At 34.7% G+C, this 19,933-nt stretch overlaps 1 protein-coding gene and 2 non-coding genes across 3 annotated transcripts; 1 reads left to right on the top strand and 2 right to left on the bottom strand.

The window, feature by feature from the left end:
- Positions 1-212: 212 nt before the first annotated feature.
- Trnat-cgu (transfer RNA threonine (anticodon CGU)) lies at positions 213-285 on the bottom strand. The gene has a single exon. It is a non-coding gene; the product is annotated as a tRNA-Thr (tRNA).
- A 147-nt stretch (positions 286-432) lies between these two features.
- Trnat-cgu (transfer RNA threonine (anticodon CGU)) lies at positions 433-505 on the bottom strand. The gene has a single exon. It is a non-coding gene; the product is annotated as a tRNA-Thr (tRNA).
- A 3,086-nt stretch (positions 506-3,591) lies between these two features.
- Positions 3,592-18,776, top strand: LOC136809486 (uncharacterized). The gene is made up of 3 exons (XM_067066026.1): positions 3,592-3,769; positions 9,175-9,490; positions 16,012-18,776. The coding sequence occupies exons 2-3, from the start codon at positions 9,176-9,178 to the stop codon at positions 17,035-17,037; spliced, it is 1,341 nt and encodes a 446-aa protein (XP_066922127.1). The 5' UTR covers positions 3,592-3,769; position 9,175; the 3' UTR covers positions 17,038-18,776.
- The last annotated feature ends 1,157 nt before the right edge of the window (positions 18,777-19,933 follow it).

Below are 19,933 nucleotides of genomic sequence, written 5' to 3'. Positions count from 1 at the left end.
CCAGATTGGAGCTTGGGATCTCCTGTTTACGAGACAGGCGCTTTAACCACTAAGCTACAGTGCCTTGAAGCAGTAAGGATTAAACATTGTCCTCTAAATAATTCTTTTTGTAAGTTGTTGTAGAAATAAAAGGAAGAATTCACTTGTCAATGAGAGATTTTGGAATGATAGATACCACTGAGTACAACAAGATTGTGCTAGAAACAATTAAAAGGCACTGCCCAAATTTGAACTGGGGATCTCCTGTTTACGAGACAGGCGCTTTAACCACTAAGCTAAAGTGCCTTGAAGCAGTGACAATTAAACATTGTCCTTGAAAAGATTTATTTTGTAAGATTTTGTATAAATAAAGAGAAAAATTCACATTTCATTTAAAAATTTGGGAATGATAGATGGCACTGAGTACATAACATTTTGCTTGGCACAATTAAAAGGCACTGCACAGATTTGAACTGGGGATCTCCTGTTTACGAGACAGGCGCTTTAACCACTAAGCTACAGTGCCTTGAAGCAGTAACGATTAAACATTGTCCTTGAAAAGATTCCTTTTGTAAGATTTTGTATAAATAAAGAGAAAAATTCACTTTTCATTTAGAGATTTGGGAATGATAGATGGCACTGAGTACATAATATTTTGCTTGGCACAATTAAAGGGCACTGCCCAGATTTGAACTAGGGATTTCTTGTTTACGAGATAGGTGTTTTAACCACTAAGCTACATTGCCTTGAAGAATTAAGGATAAAACATTGTCCTTTAAATAATTCCTTTTGTAAAATGTTGTGTACATAAAAAGAAAAATTAAATTGCGATTGAGACATTTGGGAATGACAGATAGCACTGAGTACAATAAGATTGTGCTAGACACAATTAAAACTCACTGCCCAGATATGAACTAGATATCCCCTGTTTACAAAACAGGCGCTTTAACCACTAAGCTACAGTTCCTTGAAAAATTAAGGATAAAACATTTTCCTTCAAGTAATTCTTTTTGGAAGATTTTGTGTACATAAAAAGAAAAATTCACTTGTGTTTGAGACATTTGGGAATGACAGATAGCACTGAATATAAAAGTGTGCTATACAAAATTAGAAGGCACTGCCCAGATTTGAATTGGGGTACTCCTGTTTACGAGACAGGCGCTTTAACCATTAAACTACAGTGCTTTGAAGTAGTAAGGGTATAAATTTTTGCTTAAACAAAATCTTTTTGTAAGTTTTAGTATGAAGAAAAAGGAGAAGTCACTTGTCATTATGAGATTTGGAAATGACAGGTAGCACTAAGTACAAGATTGTGCTAGACACAACTATAAGGCACTGTCCAGATTTGAGCTGGGGATCTCCTGTTTACGAGGCAGGCGCTTTAACCATTAAGCTACAGTGTATTGAAGCACTGTGGATAAACATTTACCTTGATTTGATTCTTTTTGTAAGATTTTGTATAAATATAAAGAAGAATTCACTTGTCATAATGAGATTTGGGAATGACAGATAGCACTGACTACAACATTGTGCTAGAAACAATTAAAGGGAACTACCCAGATTTGAATTTGGGCTCTCCTGTATATGAGACAGGCCCTTTATCAACTAAGCTGCAGTGCCTTTAAGCAGTGAGGATTAAACATTGTCCTTTAAATAATTCCTCTTGTAAGAATTTGTATAAATAAAAGGACAAATTCAGGAGATGATTACCATTTATTGTCCAACCCAAATTCAGTGCGTTCTTCTCTAATGGAAGTTTCTCATGCTTGTTACAATGCTCTCACAAAAGCTGAATCAAACATGGAGTACCACCGTGTTACCTGCCAAAAGGTAATCCAGTCATTAGTCTAGCACGCTAAAGGATTGAATTTTATAAAAGTTATAAGTTTATAAAATCATGCCGTAACAGGTGTTATAAAAGTAACACTTATATATCAAGTACACTACTACCTATAAAACGGGTTTTCTGATAACAATCAGAGTCCATTACGGGTTCACTAACACGTACTCCAATATGTCCCATCATATAAAGAACCTCATAACAAAAATATCATGTATATGTAGATCTATAAAAGATTTACATAATGGATTTAAAAGGATTTAGATGATGGTTTAAAATACCACAATTTATATAAAAAGTTACGAAAAAGGTATGGTCTTACCTCTTTAATTTCCAAATAAGGAAATGATATTGTTACATATAATCCCCTTCTTTCTCTCTCATTAAAATCTACGCCTTTTTCTAGGTTTTCGATAGTTTCTAGTTTTTTACAGATTTTAGAAGTTTTTTTTTTTTAATATGTGAAATGGTATAAGTAATTAAATTTATTTAAGCAGGGGGTAAAAAATTGCATTGAAGGAGCTTTTTAACAGTAAAAGGTATGTTTTTTATTGTTATGGTAGATTCAAGGGTTCGGATTCAGATTTAGGATTCGAAAAAAGCTTTGTAAGAAATTCAAAAAGATATTCAAACCAAAAGATCATATCGTTTGGCAAGTCTTGACAAAAACTGTTATCAAAATGAGAGTCGAGAAAATTCCCTTTTTAGGATTCGAATTGCCAGCTTTTTGTACACTTTCACTAGTTCCCCATTTTTTAGTTCAAAACACTCAAATGACAAAGTTCACGATGTTGTTGATGTTTCTTCCGATTTTGAGCGGGCCGCCGCGGTTAAAAAATGCTCGCGCGCACCTATTGTTCAATCTATTTTGTTGCGACTTGTATTGATTTTTACGTTTCACTTCTTACAAAGTAAAACAGGGACAGTGCACAATATGAGCATATTTATTTTTCTTATAAACATCTATTTAATAAGAATCAAATCAATAACTCTTGATAAACAGCCATATACCTTTCGGTAATTAGTTCTTATAAAGTAAGAAAAGGACAGTGCACAATATGAGCATGTTTATTGTTTTTATAAGCATCTACTTTATAAGAATCAAATTAATAACTCTTTTAATAAGACTTTTTTTCGAAATTGTGCTGCTCACAATGGTTTCAAAGGAACGAGACAAGCGCTCAGCGAATAGAAATCTTTAGCTGTGCGCTTATTGGAATGCGCTCCAATAAAACGATCTGGTGGAATACGGCCTTCAAATGTTCATTCTCGATTATGAATACCTTCGCGGGGCATTCATAGCGACAGCTCCTTGCTAGTTTAGAATAATCTGTTGCATTTTTATGCTATCAAAAGAATCAATCCTCTAGAAAAGTGTGCAAAATTAATTAATTTTTGCGGCCTATAAGCCCTTGCTGGGGCGCCATCCCATGACTTTACATCGTAGAAAAGTTAATTAAAAAAAAAATAAAGCCAAGCTTGACCACAGCATGGCTTTGTTAGCGAGCGATCATCATAGTCAGAAATATAAAAAGCGGTTTATGTAGCAGTACGTGAAGGAATTTGAACTTACATATCCAATATAAAGATTAAACAAAAGACTAAATAGCCTTAAAAAGATTGAACAGATAACGGTATTTCATATGTTAAATCAAGTATGGTATTAATTTAAAAAAAAAACTGTATAAAGACCACACACTTCTTTTGATACGAAATATAAAAATTTTATTGTCATATTGTCATTTATTGTATGAGAAAATTACTTTTTTTGCTCATCAATCGTTGAAAGATGGATATGTGTCACGCCTTTTTTCATTCCAGAGTTAACAACTTTTGGAGTAAGACCATTTTTGCACGAACAGATAGTTTAATTCGGCATTTGTTTTTGTTTGAAACAAGTATCAAGAGGGTATCAATATTTTGTTGAAGGAACTGTTTTAACAACAAAAGGTAGGTTATTATAGTTTTCAATACAGAACAAAAACCAGTATTTCTAAAAATAATTTTCTAAAGATATTTCAAAGAAAAATAATGCACAAAGAGATAATCAAAAAAATCAAAACTGTTTTAAAATTCTTATCTCGAACTATCTATAGGTTTTTAGCGTACTACAGACCTAAATCCTTTTTTCCTTTTAAAAGACGCATCAATTCGATCTGAGCACTAACTGTTGGAGTATTGAGCTAGTAATAAAAAAGATCCAATCCCGATCCCGATCGAAACTTTAAGTACCATGAGTTTCAATATTTTGTTTTTTTATTTTTATTAAATATTTCCTTTCCAGAAGGAAATATTTGTTAAAACGGTAATTTTTCTCCTTCTCCTCCTTCTCCTTCTTCAGTCTAACGCCGGTTTTGGTCAATTTCGTGAGTTTTTACATGAGTCTCTTTTTAAATCAAGCTCCGGCGGTAAAAACAGTATGATGTTCTTTTTTCGAGACGGAAGACGTCATTTTTTCAAGACACGTCGTAGGAAATATGCGTACGGTGGTCTATTCTCCTTGCCGATCGGAAAACGTCGCCCGGTTCGAAAGCGTATTGTTGATCGGACCATACTGCTTTTTAACAGTCATAACAAAGATGGAGGCAAAAAATAGACAACAAATGTTGCTCTTTCGCTATTTTTCTTTGGTTTTTATGCTTTCATGAGTTGAATTGGATCATGTTTTTTGTACAATTGTCTGGATTTGATGTTTCGTTCACATACTCTTGGTGTGAGAGATACAATCTCTTATCTTGATGGTCTTGGAAAAACAGGACATTTTGTCAACTTTCATGTTTCACAACAAGCTCACTTCAATTTTGCCTGTATATTTACCTAAAGTGATATTGTGGATAAATCTGACCATGTTATACCTGAAAAAAAATACTTGCGACATCAAAAAAGTTTGAACTCACTTTTATGGTATGCACTACCCAATGCGCAATGGTCAGATGGTGATGCGATATGGTTGGTGATGAACTATGATTTTAATAGCTAGCTTTGAGCTAAAAATTTAAACATGGAGCAAAATTGACTGGTTAATGATTGAATTTCCCTTGGTGTTTTTATCTACAACAATGAATTAACTGGTTAGTGACAGTTGGTGAAAACTCTTTTTGTGGGGAAAATTCTGTTGCGGTTCACAGAACTGTAATTTCAAACTTTTTAAGCTGATATAACCGGAACACCTTGGCCAATATGAAGAATGTTAGCTCTTAAAATTTTGATTGTATTGAATATGGAATTAAACAATTGGAATCATTGTCTTGAACTTGGTACTTGGAGATTTCTTCCCCATGCATTTATAATGTGGAAAACTTTGGTCGTGGAGATTTTTTCCACGTGCGTTATAAACGTGGAAACTTTTGTTGTGAATTCTGGTGAATTTGGAGATTTTCTTCCCCGTGCATTTAAAATGTGGAAAACTTTGGTTGCGAATTTGTAGATTGTTTTCCACGTGCGTTTTAAAGGCAAAAGGTTGAAACTTTTGTTATAAATTTGGAGATTTCTTACATATGTGCATTTACACAATGGGAAACTTTTGTTATGAATTTAGTTTCTTCAATACGCGTTGAAAACGTGGAAAACTTTATAAATTTGGAGATTTCTTACACGTACATTTAAAAGATGGAAAACATTTGTTATGAATATATATATATTTTCTTCAATGTGCGTTTAAAACTTGACATTTTCTTCCACGTATATATGCATTTAAAAAATGAAGAAAACTTTGTTCTCAATTGACAATTTTTTCAAGTGATTTCCTGGCCTGGCATGACAACTTTTTTCCTTTTTGTCATTCTTTCATTTCAGATATTTCCCCTTTTTGGCTAATATTTCTGGCAATAAGCGCTTGAAATAAAATGATATAATTATGCACTATCCCAAGGCCTTTTGATGTGTTCAATAACACAACACTCTACTCAGCAGGTGCGACACCGGGTGACGGCTAGTATAATACTAAAATCCAACTAAAGAGTCCACCTACTCTCGGGTACCTAATAGCCGGGGGGATTGGAATAAGCGGGGGGGGGGGTTGAAATAAAAATGTCCTGGGTGGCAAATTTTTTAAAAGGAGGCTAATAGACCTTTTTTCAAAGAGGCCACCCTGTTGAATAATTATGTAGTCCAGCAGAAAAATAATGATTAAACCATGCAGCATAATGTATAAAATATACATGATACAATTATTCAACAGGACGTCCTCTTTGAAAAAATGTCTATACAGCAGAATTGTGACAAAAAAGGGAACTTTCAAAAACATTTTCCCAAAAATTAATAAGCGGGGGGGGGGGTAGAATGTCCTGGGTGGAGGGTAGAATGTCCTGGGTGGAAAATCTTCGAAAAATAAATTAGCGGGGGGGGGGCGGCTATTAGGTACCCGAGAGTAACGAAAATTAAAGGTTGTCTAGCCAATTTGGTTACTGCATTGTTATTCTCAGTCGAGTTCAGCTTGGATATTCTCCGTAATCCGTAGGTTTGAACCTTCGTCATCTTAGGAATAAAATCCTGCAAATACTCAACCTCGTTCCCTGCGTATTATCAGCTTCTTTATGGTCACTGTGTAAGCGCTAGATAATACCCTGGCATTGGCTAGTTTTCGAACGCGTAAGATTACGTAATTCAAAACCAAAACGTCAGATTTCATTTGTTCCTGGGTTTGAAACTATTGCATTGTAGTGTAACTTTGTAACGTCAGTATTTTTTATGACGTATTGTTTTGAGAAGTTCCCCCTTTGAGAGGGGGAACTTGCATCAGCCAACCAGGGTATTCTCTGGCGTCAATCAGTAACGTAAATAAAGCCTGGGATACACGGGGACGAGGTTGGCAAATACTAGCAATTACATAAACGAATTTTGAAATTCTTGGGGACTTGTGCTGCTTGATGTTATCTGAGATAAAGCACTTTGAAGTCTTTTGAGGACATCAATAATTATTCTATCATTTGTAAAGGAAATATTTATCCGCATCTTTGCGGCTCTTGTTGTAATTTTTGTCTTGATTTTTTAAAATTAATTTCGAATAAACGCCCAGGGCTTTATCAAATTGTCAGGATTTTAAGAGGGGCGTTTATTTTCGAAATGGGCGTTTAAAAGAAGCTGCGATTATTAAATAATCTTAAACCAAGTTTACTTTAATAAAGTGAGTGGGAACCTCTTTTTTGCCCTTTTGTTCTCTTTCTGTTCAAATATGCTAGTCAATTTGACGCTAGTCGTGGGAATCATCGATGTGTGAGTGGCCCCTTACTTAAAATGAAATTTTGCACTCTGTCTTAGATAGTCAATATCTATCACTGGTGAAAGTTTCCAGATAAAAGCTCAAGTAGCTCCTGAGTTCCGACAGACGGTCAAGATGTATTTTCGGACCGATCAGGAACGAATACTTTCTGCTACTAGTCTCTTTTATTAGATAAATCAGCCATCAGAAACAAATTTCAGTCGAATCGAGTGAGTCAATCAGTCAATACATGATTCTGGTCAAGATCACATCTTTAATTAAAAATACCAATATAGCAGGTGGCTGAAACAGAATTTTGCAAATCACTTTAAATTATCCATATCGATCATTGGTCAAAATTTCAAGGTCATAGCACTTGTCAATGTTGAGGACCCCAAAATTTTCCCCTATACTATAGGAAAAAATTGGAAGATGCTCGAAAGTTTAATGATTTACTTACACGCAATCATGGTCTGTAGACTTTTCAAAAATTAGTCGATAGTGCCAAAAAAAGCCCTTTTGACACTTAGAAAATTCCCCAAATGAACCAAAAGTGATTATTTTGCAGACGCCTACAGGGTTGCTAGCAATCCTTGTAGCTTTAGTCCTTGTGAATTTTAGACTTCCAAAGACTTGAAAATGACTGAAAATGGGTGAACTTTTGCAGAGTTTTCAAAAAATTGATTGTTGTAATTGACCAAATTCGAACCCAGCTCCTTAGTTTGCTTTTTATGATTCTGATAGCACTCACAAAAGGTTTTCAGATTGTATCAAGTACCATCAAAAAGTGGTACAAGATTGGTATTTGAAAATGGAATGTCTTCTTTCTGAAGTCTCAAACCAATACTTAAAATGAACAATTTTTCATTTACTTAAAATGAACAATTTTTCATTTACTTAAAATGAACAATTTTTCATTTACTTAAAATGAACAATTTTTTCATTTACTTAAAATGAACAATTTTTCATTTACTTAAAATGAACAATTTTTCATTTACTTAAAATGAACAATTTTTCATTTACTTAAAATGAACAATTTTTCATTTACTTAAAATGAACAATTTTTCATTTACTTAAAATGAACAATTTTTCATTTACTTAAAATGAACAATTTTTCCTTTACTTACTATGAAAAATTTTTCATTTACTTAAAATGAACAATTTTTCATTTTCCTTAAACGCCCCCTCCAATAAACGCCCCCTTCGAATATGATCAATAAAGCTGAGGGGATGTTTCTGATGTTTATTGAAACAGGTACACGCTTTCTTTATAAAAATATACTTTATAAGAATACTTATGATAAAATTAGCCAAAAAGTTAAGAATACGCTAGGAATATCACCATCATGGAATTCAGCAACTGAACCTAAGAATGCCACTTTTAGATTATTTTTTAACTGTAAATTGTGAATGATCACACAAAGGACACAAATTTCTTTCAAAAGGGAAAATCATTTTGGTTAAATATATGTTAATGACTGTATTATTTTCAGTGTGTAATAGCTATCGTATCAAGATATGTTTTTTGAGTTCAGGATTTTTGTCACATTTTCCAAACCTTCAGGCGAAAATAAATAAATATCGAAATATTCTTTTCGATAGCTTTTTTTCAGGTGCATGTCACTAGTCCGACACATTCTAGTCCGACAGTAAAATAGTCCGAATCTATAAAATAAATTTACAATTTAGAAGTCTTTGTTCCCGACGTCACTTTTGTCCGAAAAACGAAAGAGTGTCGAATGTTGAATAAGGGTTCGTTAGATTTGACTCGTTCGTGAAGGCTTAATCCTAATAAGCTTCCCAAAATTTAAGAAAAGTCGGATTTAGGGGTCCAACCTCAAAGTCAAAACTTTAGTTGCTTATAAAAGATGGGGCTCCTCTTGGGCGACTCATATTTTGTTTGATATGTTTGTTTTTTTGACTCGTTTTCGGACAAAATTGTTGTCGGAATACTGAAGCATTCGTCAAATCCAACGTCGGGCACTTTTACTGTCGGAGTAGAAAGTGTCGGACTACTGACGACCTCCTTTTTTTCTGTGTTCCGAAACCTACATCAAAATGTTCCTTTTACCAATATTTTTTGCAATATATTTTACAACAAAATAAGCCTTTATAAAAGGTTTTCTCAAAACTCCTTTACTCGTTCTTTATTCAGGATGGCACAGGTTGACAAAGCCGTCACTGGTATTGTCTCGCAGCAAGATGAATTCTTAACCATGATGCAACCCTTTGATCAAATGTCAGCTAAACTATCAGGTGCTCCAATGGCTATCAATATTCTTGGTCAACTGTGTTATATCGCGACAGGAGTTGAAGTGGACTTGAGAGTTGAAGGAGTTAATGAGAAATACAAGCATTTAACTAATACAAATTCATTGCGTGATTGTCTTATGCAAGTTTCACAAGCTGGGAAAAAAGCCTTTCGAACAGCCGATGGAAATATGGAATACATATCAATGAGCTGCGAAAGGGTAATTATAGATTTATAAAAAGTTTTCTTATTTTGTCTTATATGAATTCAAAAGGGGTTTATCACTCGCTCGATAACAAGTACTCCTGGGGGGGGGGTACTAGGGTTGACGAATGAGGGGTATGTGCGGACGGGACCTCCGAAAACCGACCCCTAGAGAGACTGATTTTTGCTGAAAAGGTGACCCTTAGAGAGACTTTTTGAATTTTTTTTTTCGATTTTTGAAAAAAGTCATACCCTTAGAGAGACTTTATTACAATTTTTTCTCTGGAAATCAAAAAATTTTCTAAAAAAAATACAGAATTTTCCGACCCTTAGAGAGACTAATTTAAAACTGTCTGATTTTTTCCAATCCTTAGAGAGACTTTGAAAGGTGAAAAAACCGACCCTTACCGTCCGCACATACCCATCATCCATTTTTGCCTAAGTACTCCCCCCGGGCAAATCCCCCCCCCCCCCGGGCAAGTACTCTTGAACACTTTTACTAAGCATCCCATAAAAACCCACGGGCAATCGAATTTTCTTATTATCTTGGAAAAAGTTTCATTTTTCCGCTACTTTTTGGTTAGTTATGTTTTGGCACAGTAGTACTATAAAGTCTCCTGATTTCATCTGTATACTTTCTGTAAAAAACGGGTGCTTTTCGACTCCACCGAGCTACCATCTAGACGCTTTACTTTTGGTGCAAGTATTTTATAAGTTGCAAGTATTCTATAAATATTCTCCGAAAAATGTAAACGGAGTTAGTAGCGAGATTTCAACTCATAACAAATTTATTTCAATATTTGAAATGAACATTCTCACGTATTGTTTTTGTTGGATTCGCTAGTTGTCATGGATGCTTTTGTTCTCCGAGATGTTAAACCCACGGTATCCCACAGCGCTTTTTCGTGATTGCGTGAGATGGCGTAAATCTTTGGATAATACAGCAGGATCGCATTGAAATGAAGTGCAAGTGTAATCGTGCATCAGCTTGATTGTAAAAACCACAATTATTACGCGAGTCAAAAATTAGTTATCTTAGCCAATTCGATTCATAGAGCTTAAGCCTAGTTACCTAGGATAAACCCTCTCTCACAGACCTGATTTGATTTTTTCAGCCATTAGGGTTAATTATAACTGGCTGAAACTCGATGTTTTTATGGCTGGGGATTCGAATTCCATTGTTTTCAAGTCGATGGGAAGAATAGCATATTTTGCAGTGAAGATAGGTTTATTTGATTATTTCCACCGAGGACGATATCTTGGCCAATTCTTCCAGTGGGAAGGGGTCTCAATGGTAGAATCTTTGAGGTATGGGTGTTAAGATGTAGGTTTTAAAGCCTGATTTTTTTTCAAAAAATCGTCCCGTGTTTATTGCCGTGATTGACTGCTATCTTGAGAACTTTCTCGATGCTTAATACCCATATTATTGAATGAAATGAAATAGCAAGCCGATAAGAGTCTAATCGGAATTATGATTACGCCTCCTTCACCCTAATATTTTGTCCTCCGAACAGCAATCCATGGCATTGGTGTTGATTCTCTGAACCTCGTTCTAAAGAATGGTAAAGTATCACTCATTACTACCCTACACAAGATATTTCATTTCATTTTTTAATTGATATGTCTCGTGTAAACCAAATCTTTTTGTGAAATGTTTAAGAAAATTGAGTCTCTTTGAAGGGCATCTTCTATGAGAAAAATAATTATAAACTTGAGATCAGAAGGCTTTAATAAGTACTTCTGTACCATAACTGAAGTCTCGTGAAGCAAAGGATAATATTTCCAAAATTAGTTTGTAATCTATTCTTCAAATGTCATATTCCAAGGATTATCTTTGCAATCTTGTAAAAGAGTTCTTAAAATTAAAACAATCAGTAAAAATTGACAAGCAAACAACAAACTTAAAGCAAAAAGGCTTAAAACTCAATATTTGATTAAAACCTTAGCAAAGGTAATCCTTACAGCTTAATTTTAACACCATAGGTACCTGGATTAATGAAATCTGCATTGAACATTCTGTTGTCTCCAGAATCGGAACCTTCAGACATTCAGAATTTTCTTCCTGAAAGACTTCTGGCAATCAAAAAGGTTTCCGACGATGCCAAGGTTAAATGTTAAGAGGTTGTGAAAGAATTTACGCATGTTATTGAAGTCATTGAAGAAGTTCAACTGGGTGCGCTTGCCAAGCAGACCGATGTAAAAACTGCTCTAGAGCATCTAAAACTCAATATCGATAATGCTAAGCGAGAGAGTGAACGCTTGGATCAGGTTACAAAAGCGAACAAAAAGACATTAAAAGACATGGAAGGACAAGTCAAGAGTGCAAAGGAAGATTGGAAAGATGCAATGGCTTCTATGCCAAGTGCTAAAGATTTGATGATGGCATCGCTGACTGAAAGCTTGACAAGCATCGTTAAAACTGGAGCAAATGCTGCCGTTCAAATGGGAACCCAATATGCAAACATGATGACCATGGGTGGAATGGGTGGTATGCCTCCTCAACAAATGGGTGGTATGCAAAATCCTCAGCAAGCACCAAACCAAAATGTGCAGTATCCAGTACAAGACACACCTGTAGAAAACCCTAAGGTTGATTTTGTGCGAGACGAATACATGGTAAAGAACAGCCAAATCAACCTCTTCGCTAATCTATTGCTGAATTATTTTGATGACAGTGAAGGTGATATCAAACTAAGAGAAAAAGTGGTTGAAAAAGGAGACAAAGATATCCCAGTTGGTAAAATCCTTGAAGCTGAAACCTTTTTTAATATGATGAAAAAGAATATCAAAGGTATGAACGCTGGAGAACAATAAACAACCAAAAACCAACTAATGAAATTGATTGACAACGCCCTCAAAACAATTGAAGGAATCCAGAAGCTTCCTGAAAGCGTTGCAACGATTCAAAAACTCTTCGATCAAGCAGAAAAAATCATTTCTCAATCAGACACGATCGGATCAAGTTTGAAAGTCAAAGCAGGAATCTCTCAATTCAATAATCCAAATCCAACTCTACCACCATCACAAGCACCATCGGAAAGCTCGGGCAATCTCTCTCAAAACATGATTGATAATGCTCACAAAAAGGTTGAAGCCCATCGCTCAGAGTTGAATTCTCTTCGAAATCGCGCTGAAGAAGAAAAAAAGCGGTTTGATGCATCAGAACAAGCTTTAGCAGAAGAATTGAGGAGATTGGAGAATTTCAAAAGTGAAGATGCTACAAGTAAACGAATGATCGAAGTCTTGAACCAGGGATTAGATGCATTGAATAAAGTCAAACAAAAGTGGGTGGATCTTCTTCAATTTTTTACGTCACTGTCTAACTTGATCAATTCAACACTGGCTCCCTCATTGAATATGTTTGTTGCTGACGCAGACCAAGTTGCTAAGTCCGCAAGAGTAACTAAGCATGGCAAAGGAAACTGTCTACCAAACAGCTTATCAAGCAGTCAAAGTCAACCATGTTGTCAACCATCTTGCTGGCTCGTATAAAGAAATTTCAAAGAAATATCTCATGCCGTTGTGTTTAAAGTTGGATGAAATCCTTATTTTAGATGCTAATAAAGATAAAGCAAAGCTCGAAAAATTGAGATTGGAATTGGGCGCAGAATGCAGAAAAGCTCAGGAAGACATCAAGAGAATCGTAGACAAGCACCACGAGGTGTTTCTTGCAAACTGCCACAAGAAAACATCAGCAATCGATACAGAGATGAGGGCAATTGCACCTATTACCGAAGAAAAGAAGAAACAGATCCAAACAAATGCACAAAAGATGGTAAAAAGAGAAGAACTTGATTTTGGATTTTAAATTCCTTGAGACATTAATATTAAAAAACATGAATCAATAAAGCTATTTTTCTAGAAGTTATCCTAAGAATTTACGAATGTGTTTAAATATCTTATTACTTTACGTTAATTTTTGGTTTTAATGTTAAAATATATTTTATTTGATATCAGCAATACAGTTGACACTCTCGAAATCGATCTTCACAATAACCTAAAAGCCTTTGCTGGATTATAAGAATCGAATGCGTCTATGAGACTTTTGAAATAACTTTAAGTTATAAATTTCAAGTTAACCGAACTGCCATACTGTAGAGTTTCAAATTGCTGCTTAATTTTCTTATAAAATTGATTTAGGCGATACGATTAGGATTTTTAAAGTTCGACTGTTTAACACAGCAAATTTTCAAAACCCTTTTGTGAAAATTTAAATTAATTTCTCACGATATGTCAAATCCCTCTCGACACCTGATTGTTCATTGTAGGAGTAATTGATTTGGTTCTACCTCAATTTTTTTCTTATATAAGCATTATCTAATTTGCCTAATAATTTGTTTAGATGTAATAGCTTTTAATATCCTTTATCCAATATCTCAGTATTATAATATTTTTTTTATTCTACGGCTGCATAATTTTCAAATTACATAGAAGGAGGCATTTTCAAGGTTAAAATTGGTCTAACGTGCACATAAGATACCTCAAAATATTCGTAAGACGAAATGACATATAAAAATGTTTTACTTGTAAGACATGATAGGATCATAGTACTTGAATTATGGAACACTTAAATTAACAAAAAGAAACTGAAGTGAAAGAATAATTCTGAGTAACTTCAGAAACTCCCAATTCGAGTTGTATGATTTACAAAAGGGCGACACAAATGTTTTTTTAGGAGTGTGCTTTGTTCTCATTTTTTTGTATATGAAATCTTAATTTGTATCTTATGTTAAAGTATATTTTAGGAAAAGAAAAACAATTTGTTTGTTTTTGGTTTTAATCTAGTCACACAGTAGACACTCACTAATTCGAACTTCCATTATTAGAAACTTTCTATAATTCGAACAAAATCTTGGTCACCATCAATTTTCAGAAGCAGCCGACCAGTCCATTTCCCCGAAACGTCTGTTTCCCTTTTCCTTAAAACTATCTGTCTCCCCGCTCCAGTTGATGACGCCATCAGAGAGAAACATATCAAAATTTCTAGGTGATGACATAATGAATTGGGAAACAGATATCTGTTTCCAAAAAGATGATATTGCATTGGAAACAGATTGAACTTTCTGGAGGAAAGCAGATATGAATTACAAAAAGCAAGGAAAACAGATGAAAATTTGCAAAAGAGGGAAACAGATATCCTATTCCCCCCCTATTCCTCATTAGCTTGGGAGAACAGATCAAAGTTCTAATTCTGAAAATTGTGGAAACAAACCAAATTTTCTAGGGAAGATACTTTGAGATTAAAAATTTAGGTTTTGAGGAGAAACAGATCTTCATTTCTAGGAAAAAGATTTTTGAAACTTTTAGCCAACAGATTAAGAGTTATGTTTACTAATTTAGCTACCGAAAAGAACATTTCGATATTTCTATTGACCATTCAAATAATTTTCGAATGTTTTGATGTTGATTTCGCCAAATTGAAGGAAGTGAAAAAGCAAAACAAAGAAAATGACACAAATGAAGAGAAAGAAGTTTGTTCATAATTTTCAAGTTGACGATAAACCATCACACTTTCACTCGTACAATATAGGATATATTTCTCTCGTTCAGAGTTTTCTATATTTTCTCGCGCGAAGGCTCAAAATATGACGAGAAATCGGAACTGGAATAATATATCCCATATTTACTCGGTACCGTGCGATAACTATTACTAATTCAAGAAGGGAATAATAAAGTTTTTACTTTTATGACAATTCATACATATTTTGAGATTATGCAAAATTATAAGATACCCAAGACCAGGGCTAAAACTCATCAAATAACATCCAAATAGAAACGTTAATGATGTTTGCCCTGGGATCGAAGGTGATTCGAGGTTTTGCTGAATTTTAAGGTATTGCAACGTTAGAATAAAAAACACTGTTGTGACAAGTAGATTTTTCTGAACAACCGAACATGTCTATTTTCTTAAAATAATATTGCGCGTGGATGGTGTGGAAATTTAAAGAGTTGTAAGGGCATAGAGAAACCTTCTTATCTGCTTATTTCAAAGAATACGAAATCCTTCTAAAAAACAAGACGAGGTTAAAAAGTTTTAGTTAATTGAAATAAAACGGTTCTATTTAACACAATAGTTAAACAATTCAAGGCAGATGATATTTCTTTTCATTTTTCCATTGATAGGTCAAGTTTTGAAATGCAAAGTAGCGCGAAATTTAAAAAACTTATGTTATCGTAAAGGTCAAATATTTGAGGCATGATCGTTGCACTCTGATGTCAATTTGAGGTCCACTTATAGGACGACTTTAATGTGAAAAATGGTTAAACACTTGAGATCGGGAGGCTTTAAAGTACTTTAGTATCAAAATTGAAGTTTCTTGAACCAAATTTCAATCAAAATGTTTTTTCTTCGTCATATTTAAAGGTTGTTAGGAATTTCCCCGCATTCAAAGCATTATCTACATTTTTTTTAATTAAAGTACTCTGTGAACATTGGCAGGTAAAGCGAGCATACTCTAGATTCGATATTTGAGTGAGACCTTATACAAAAATATTTGTTTTGCGCTTAATACTTACAGCTTAATTTTAACACCATAGGTACCTGGATTAATGAAATCTGCATTGCTTATACTGTTGTCTCCAGCATCGGAACCTTCAGACATTCAGAATTTTCCTGTGAGACTTATGGCAATCAAGCAAGTTTCAGATAATGCCAAGGTTAAATGTGAAGAGGTCGTGAAAGAATTTATGCATGTCATTGAAGTCATTGACGAAGTCTTTATGGGGTTGGTTGTCCAACAGATCGATGTAAAATCTGCTCTAGAGAAACTAGAACTCAATATTGCTAATACTAAGAGAGAAATCAAAAGATCGGATCAGGTTACAAAAGCAAACGAAAAGGCATTAAAAGAAATGGAAGAGCAAGTCAAGAGTGCAAAGGAAGATTGGAAAGATGCAATGGCTTGTATGCCAAGTGCTCAAGATTTGACGATGGCATCTGTGACTGAAAGCTTGACAAGCATCGTTAACACTGGAGCAAATGCTGCCATTCAAATGGGAACCCAATATGTAAACATGATGACAATGAGCGCCATGGGCGGAATGGATGGTATGCCTCATCAACAAATGGGTGGTATGCAAAATCCTCAGCAAGTACCAAACCAAAATGTGCAGTATCCAGCACAAGGCACACATGTAGAAAACCCTAAGGTTGATTTCTTGCGAGATAAATACATGGTAAAGAACAGCCAAATCAACCTCTTCGCTAATCTATTGCTGAATTATTTTGACGACAGTGATGGTGATATCAAACTAAGAGAAAAAGTGGTTGAAAAAGGAGACAAAGATATACAAGTTGGTAAAATCCTTGAAGCTGAAACCTTTTTTAATATGATGCAAAAGAATATTAAAGGTATGGACGCTGGAGATCACAAAACAACCAAAAACCAACTACTGAGATTGATTGACAATGCCCTCAAAACAATTGAAGGAATCCAGAAGCTTCCTGAAAGCGTTGCAACGATTCAAAAACTCTTCGATCAAGCAGAAAAAAAAAATCATTTCACAATCAGACACGATCGAATCAAGTTTAAAAGTCAAAGCAGGAATCTCTCAATTTTATAATCCAAATCCAACTCTACCACGATCACAGGCACCATCAGGCAGCTATGGCAATCTCTCTCAAACCATGAATGATAATGCTCACAAAAAGGTTGAAGCCTATCGCTCACAATTGGATTCTCTTCGAATTCGCGCTGAAGAAGAAAAACAGCGGTTTAATGCATCACAGCAAGTTTTATCTGGAGAGATGAGGAAGTTAGAAAATTTCAAAAGTAGTGATGCAACGAGTCTTCATATGATCAAAGTCATAATGCAAGAAAAGATTGCACTTACTCTAGTCAAAGAAAGCTGGGCTGACCTTGTTCAATTTTTTACCTCAATGTCCAACTTAATCATTTCAACACTGGCTCCTTCATTGAATATGTTTGTTGCTGACTCAGAGAGAGTCGCTAAATCCAAATCAGTCAAGAACATGGCAACAGAGGTCGTATTTCAAACAGCTTATCAAGTAGTCAAAGTCAACCATGTTGTCAACAATCTTGCTGGCTCGTATAAAGAAATTTCACAGAAATATCTCATGCCGTTGTGTTCAAAGTTGGATGAAATCCTATTCTTAAAGCATGGAAAGCTCGAAAAATGGAGATTGGAATTATTATGTGAAGAATGCAGAAAAGCTCATGAAGACATCGAGAGAATAGTAGACAAGCGCCACGAGGAGTTTCTTGCAAACTGCCACAAGAAAACATCAGCAATCGATACAGAGATGAGGGCAATCGCACCTATTACAGAAGAGAAGAGGAAACAGATCCAAGCAGATGCAGAAAAAATGGTAGAAGGAAAAGAACTTGATTTTGAATTTTAAATCACTTTTGACTGACTTTGAGACATTCAATTGTTAAAATAAAACAAATCAACTTTATTGATCATTTACAAGAAGTTTTCGAAAAAAACGTTCATAGGTCTCTTTAAAAGTTGACAGTGACTTTCAATTTAATAGTTTTGATAACATTTCCAATTAGAGATCACTACATATTTAATCTTTTTATAAACTTGACTTGTAGATACCACTAAGATTTTCTGTAAAATATATGACTTCGGTCGGTAACATAAACTTCTTGAAATCTGGGTCTGGTGTAATATCAAAATATAATGATATGAATCATTAATAATCAATTCTGAAAAGGTGACTTTCGCTTCAGGGGAGAAGGGAGAGTTAGATTCATGACAAGTTCTCAACTTTTCAAACCTCTACTTGTACAGAAAATTGCAGATTTAATTGTTTGTTTGTTTTTTCGATCCGACTGGGGGCACATAATTAAAACCGTATATGGTAGATCAAATTTTTAGACCATTAGAATAGTCACCTATGACGCTGAAGCTTGTCTCGCGCCCGCTACGTTTGCTTAGCATAGTTAGATTTTTTTTCTCGATTATTATTTTTATCAATCGACTAATTTCCCCCATTTGTGATTACGAAATGAATGTCTTACAATCTATCAAATACCTTGAGGGTCCCCTCAAGGAATAAGACTTCAACAACAATAAATCTGATCAGCTGCCGCCTTAAATTTTTTCTAATAAGTATTATTTTGTTTGTTATTTTGTTTTGATAATTTAGTTCAATGTTTGAAGTTTGCACAGTACTGAGTAACAATTTGAAATGTATTTTAGATTTTCGCCATAATATACCTGATGGCTCAGAAAATATAGGAAACTCTCTGAACGATAAAAATAGATCCAATATTGTACGAGTAAAATTACAACTTTTTTATCGTCATCTTGAAAAACATCGATAAACTTTTCTCTCTCTGTTTGTGCCTTCTTTTTTTTCTTTTTTTTCTCACTTCCTGTATTTTGGGTGAAATCAACATCAAAACATTCGAAAATGATTCGGATGGTTCGTGCCATTGAGTTTCAAGCCCGAAGGGCTAGAGGCGAAAATTTAACCCTTCTCAGGCAAAAGAAATTGAAACCACTTATTTCCCATCCAAAATGCGCATAGAACGCGCCGTAATCATGACGACGGATTGTATCAGCACTTCCTTTGTTTTAGAGGACTTAATTGTTTGAAATCTAGCGATAGATTATAGTTCCAATCTGACAATTGTTTAAAAACTACGCACGGGCATTCTGGATAGGAAATGAGTGGTTAAAGTTTTGCCAGGCCAGGAGTCTCACCTCTAGCCCTTCGGGGTTAAAGCTCAATGGCTCTTGTGTGCATTGAGATGATAAAGAATTATTTTCTAATTCATTAAGAAGAAAACTCAGTCGGAAATAACTTAATTTATTTGATTTGACTTTGAACCTATTTAATTACCCATTTAATCCTTTTATTTGCTTGCATACTTTTTTGTATAAACAATTTCAGATGATAAAATAAAAAATGAAATATGGCTGTAAACGTGACAAATATTTTATCGAATGTGTCACATTTGAAATCACAACTATCGGAAAAAACGAAATATTTATCCACTTTGATTGAACAGCAGTATGAGCAACTATGCAAATTGGTTGCACAAAAAGAGCAAGCAGACGTCGAACTAAAAGGTGAGTGAATGTATTCTATGAAAACTATGAATTAGTGGCGTCACCTTATCTAACAGTTTGCTTTGTAAGGTCAGCTTCAAGGGAACACTCCCTAAAATTTATAGAAATGTACCAAATAGCCAAATCTAGCTCTAAAGAAATTAGAAAACCACTTAAAATAACTCATGTTTAAATAACCCAAGGGAGATTTTGTAAGGAGCTCCAATTGTAGTGTCATTTACTTCGAATAACGGGTAAGTAGAAAACCTGGCCCACCTCTCTGGCCCGGGCCATATGGCCTACCCCATGGCCTACCCTTTGGGCCACCTTCAAAGATTTTTTTACAGATTTTATTCTCGGACAACCGGGTTATAATGATATGTGTGCGTCGGGATGCGCTGTAATTTCATTATGATTTCATCATAAAGCGCGT

The sequence above is a fragment of the Clytia hemisphaerica genome, unplaced genomic scaffold, assembly GCF_902728285.1.
Source record: "Clytia hemisphaerica strain Z4C2 unplaced genomic scaffold, Clytia hemisphaerica genome assembly, whole genome shotgun sequence".
NCBI classification, from domain to species: domain Eukaryota; kingdom Metazoa; phylum Cnidaria; class Hydrozoa; order Leptothecata; family Clytiidae; genus Clytia; species Clytia hemisphaerica.
The sequence above is the reverse complement of the archived record's forward strand: the minus strand, read 5'-3'. Positions and strand labels throughout refer to the sequence as shown.

Coding starts and splice junctions, on each gene's coding strand:
- LOC136809486 (XM_067066026.1), top strand. CDS start 9,176: ATGGCACAGGTTGACAAAGCCGTCACTGGTATTGTCTCGCAGCAAGAT. Junction 9,491..16,011: donor TATCAATGAGCTGCGAAAGG/GTAATTATAGAT, acceptor TTAACACCATAG/GTACCTGGATTAATGAAATC.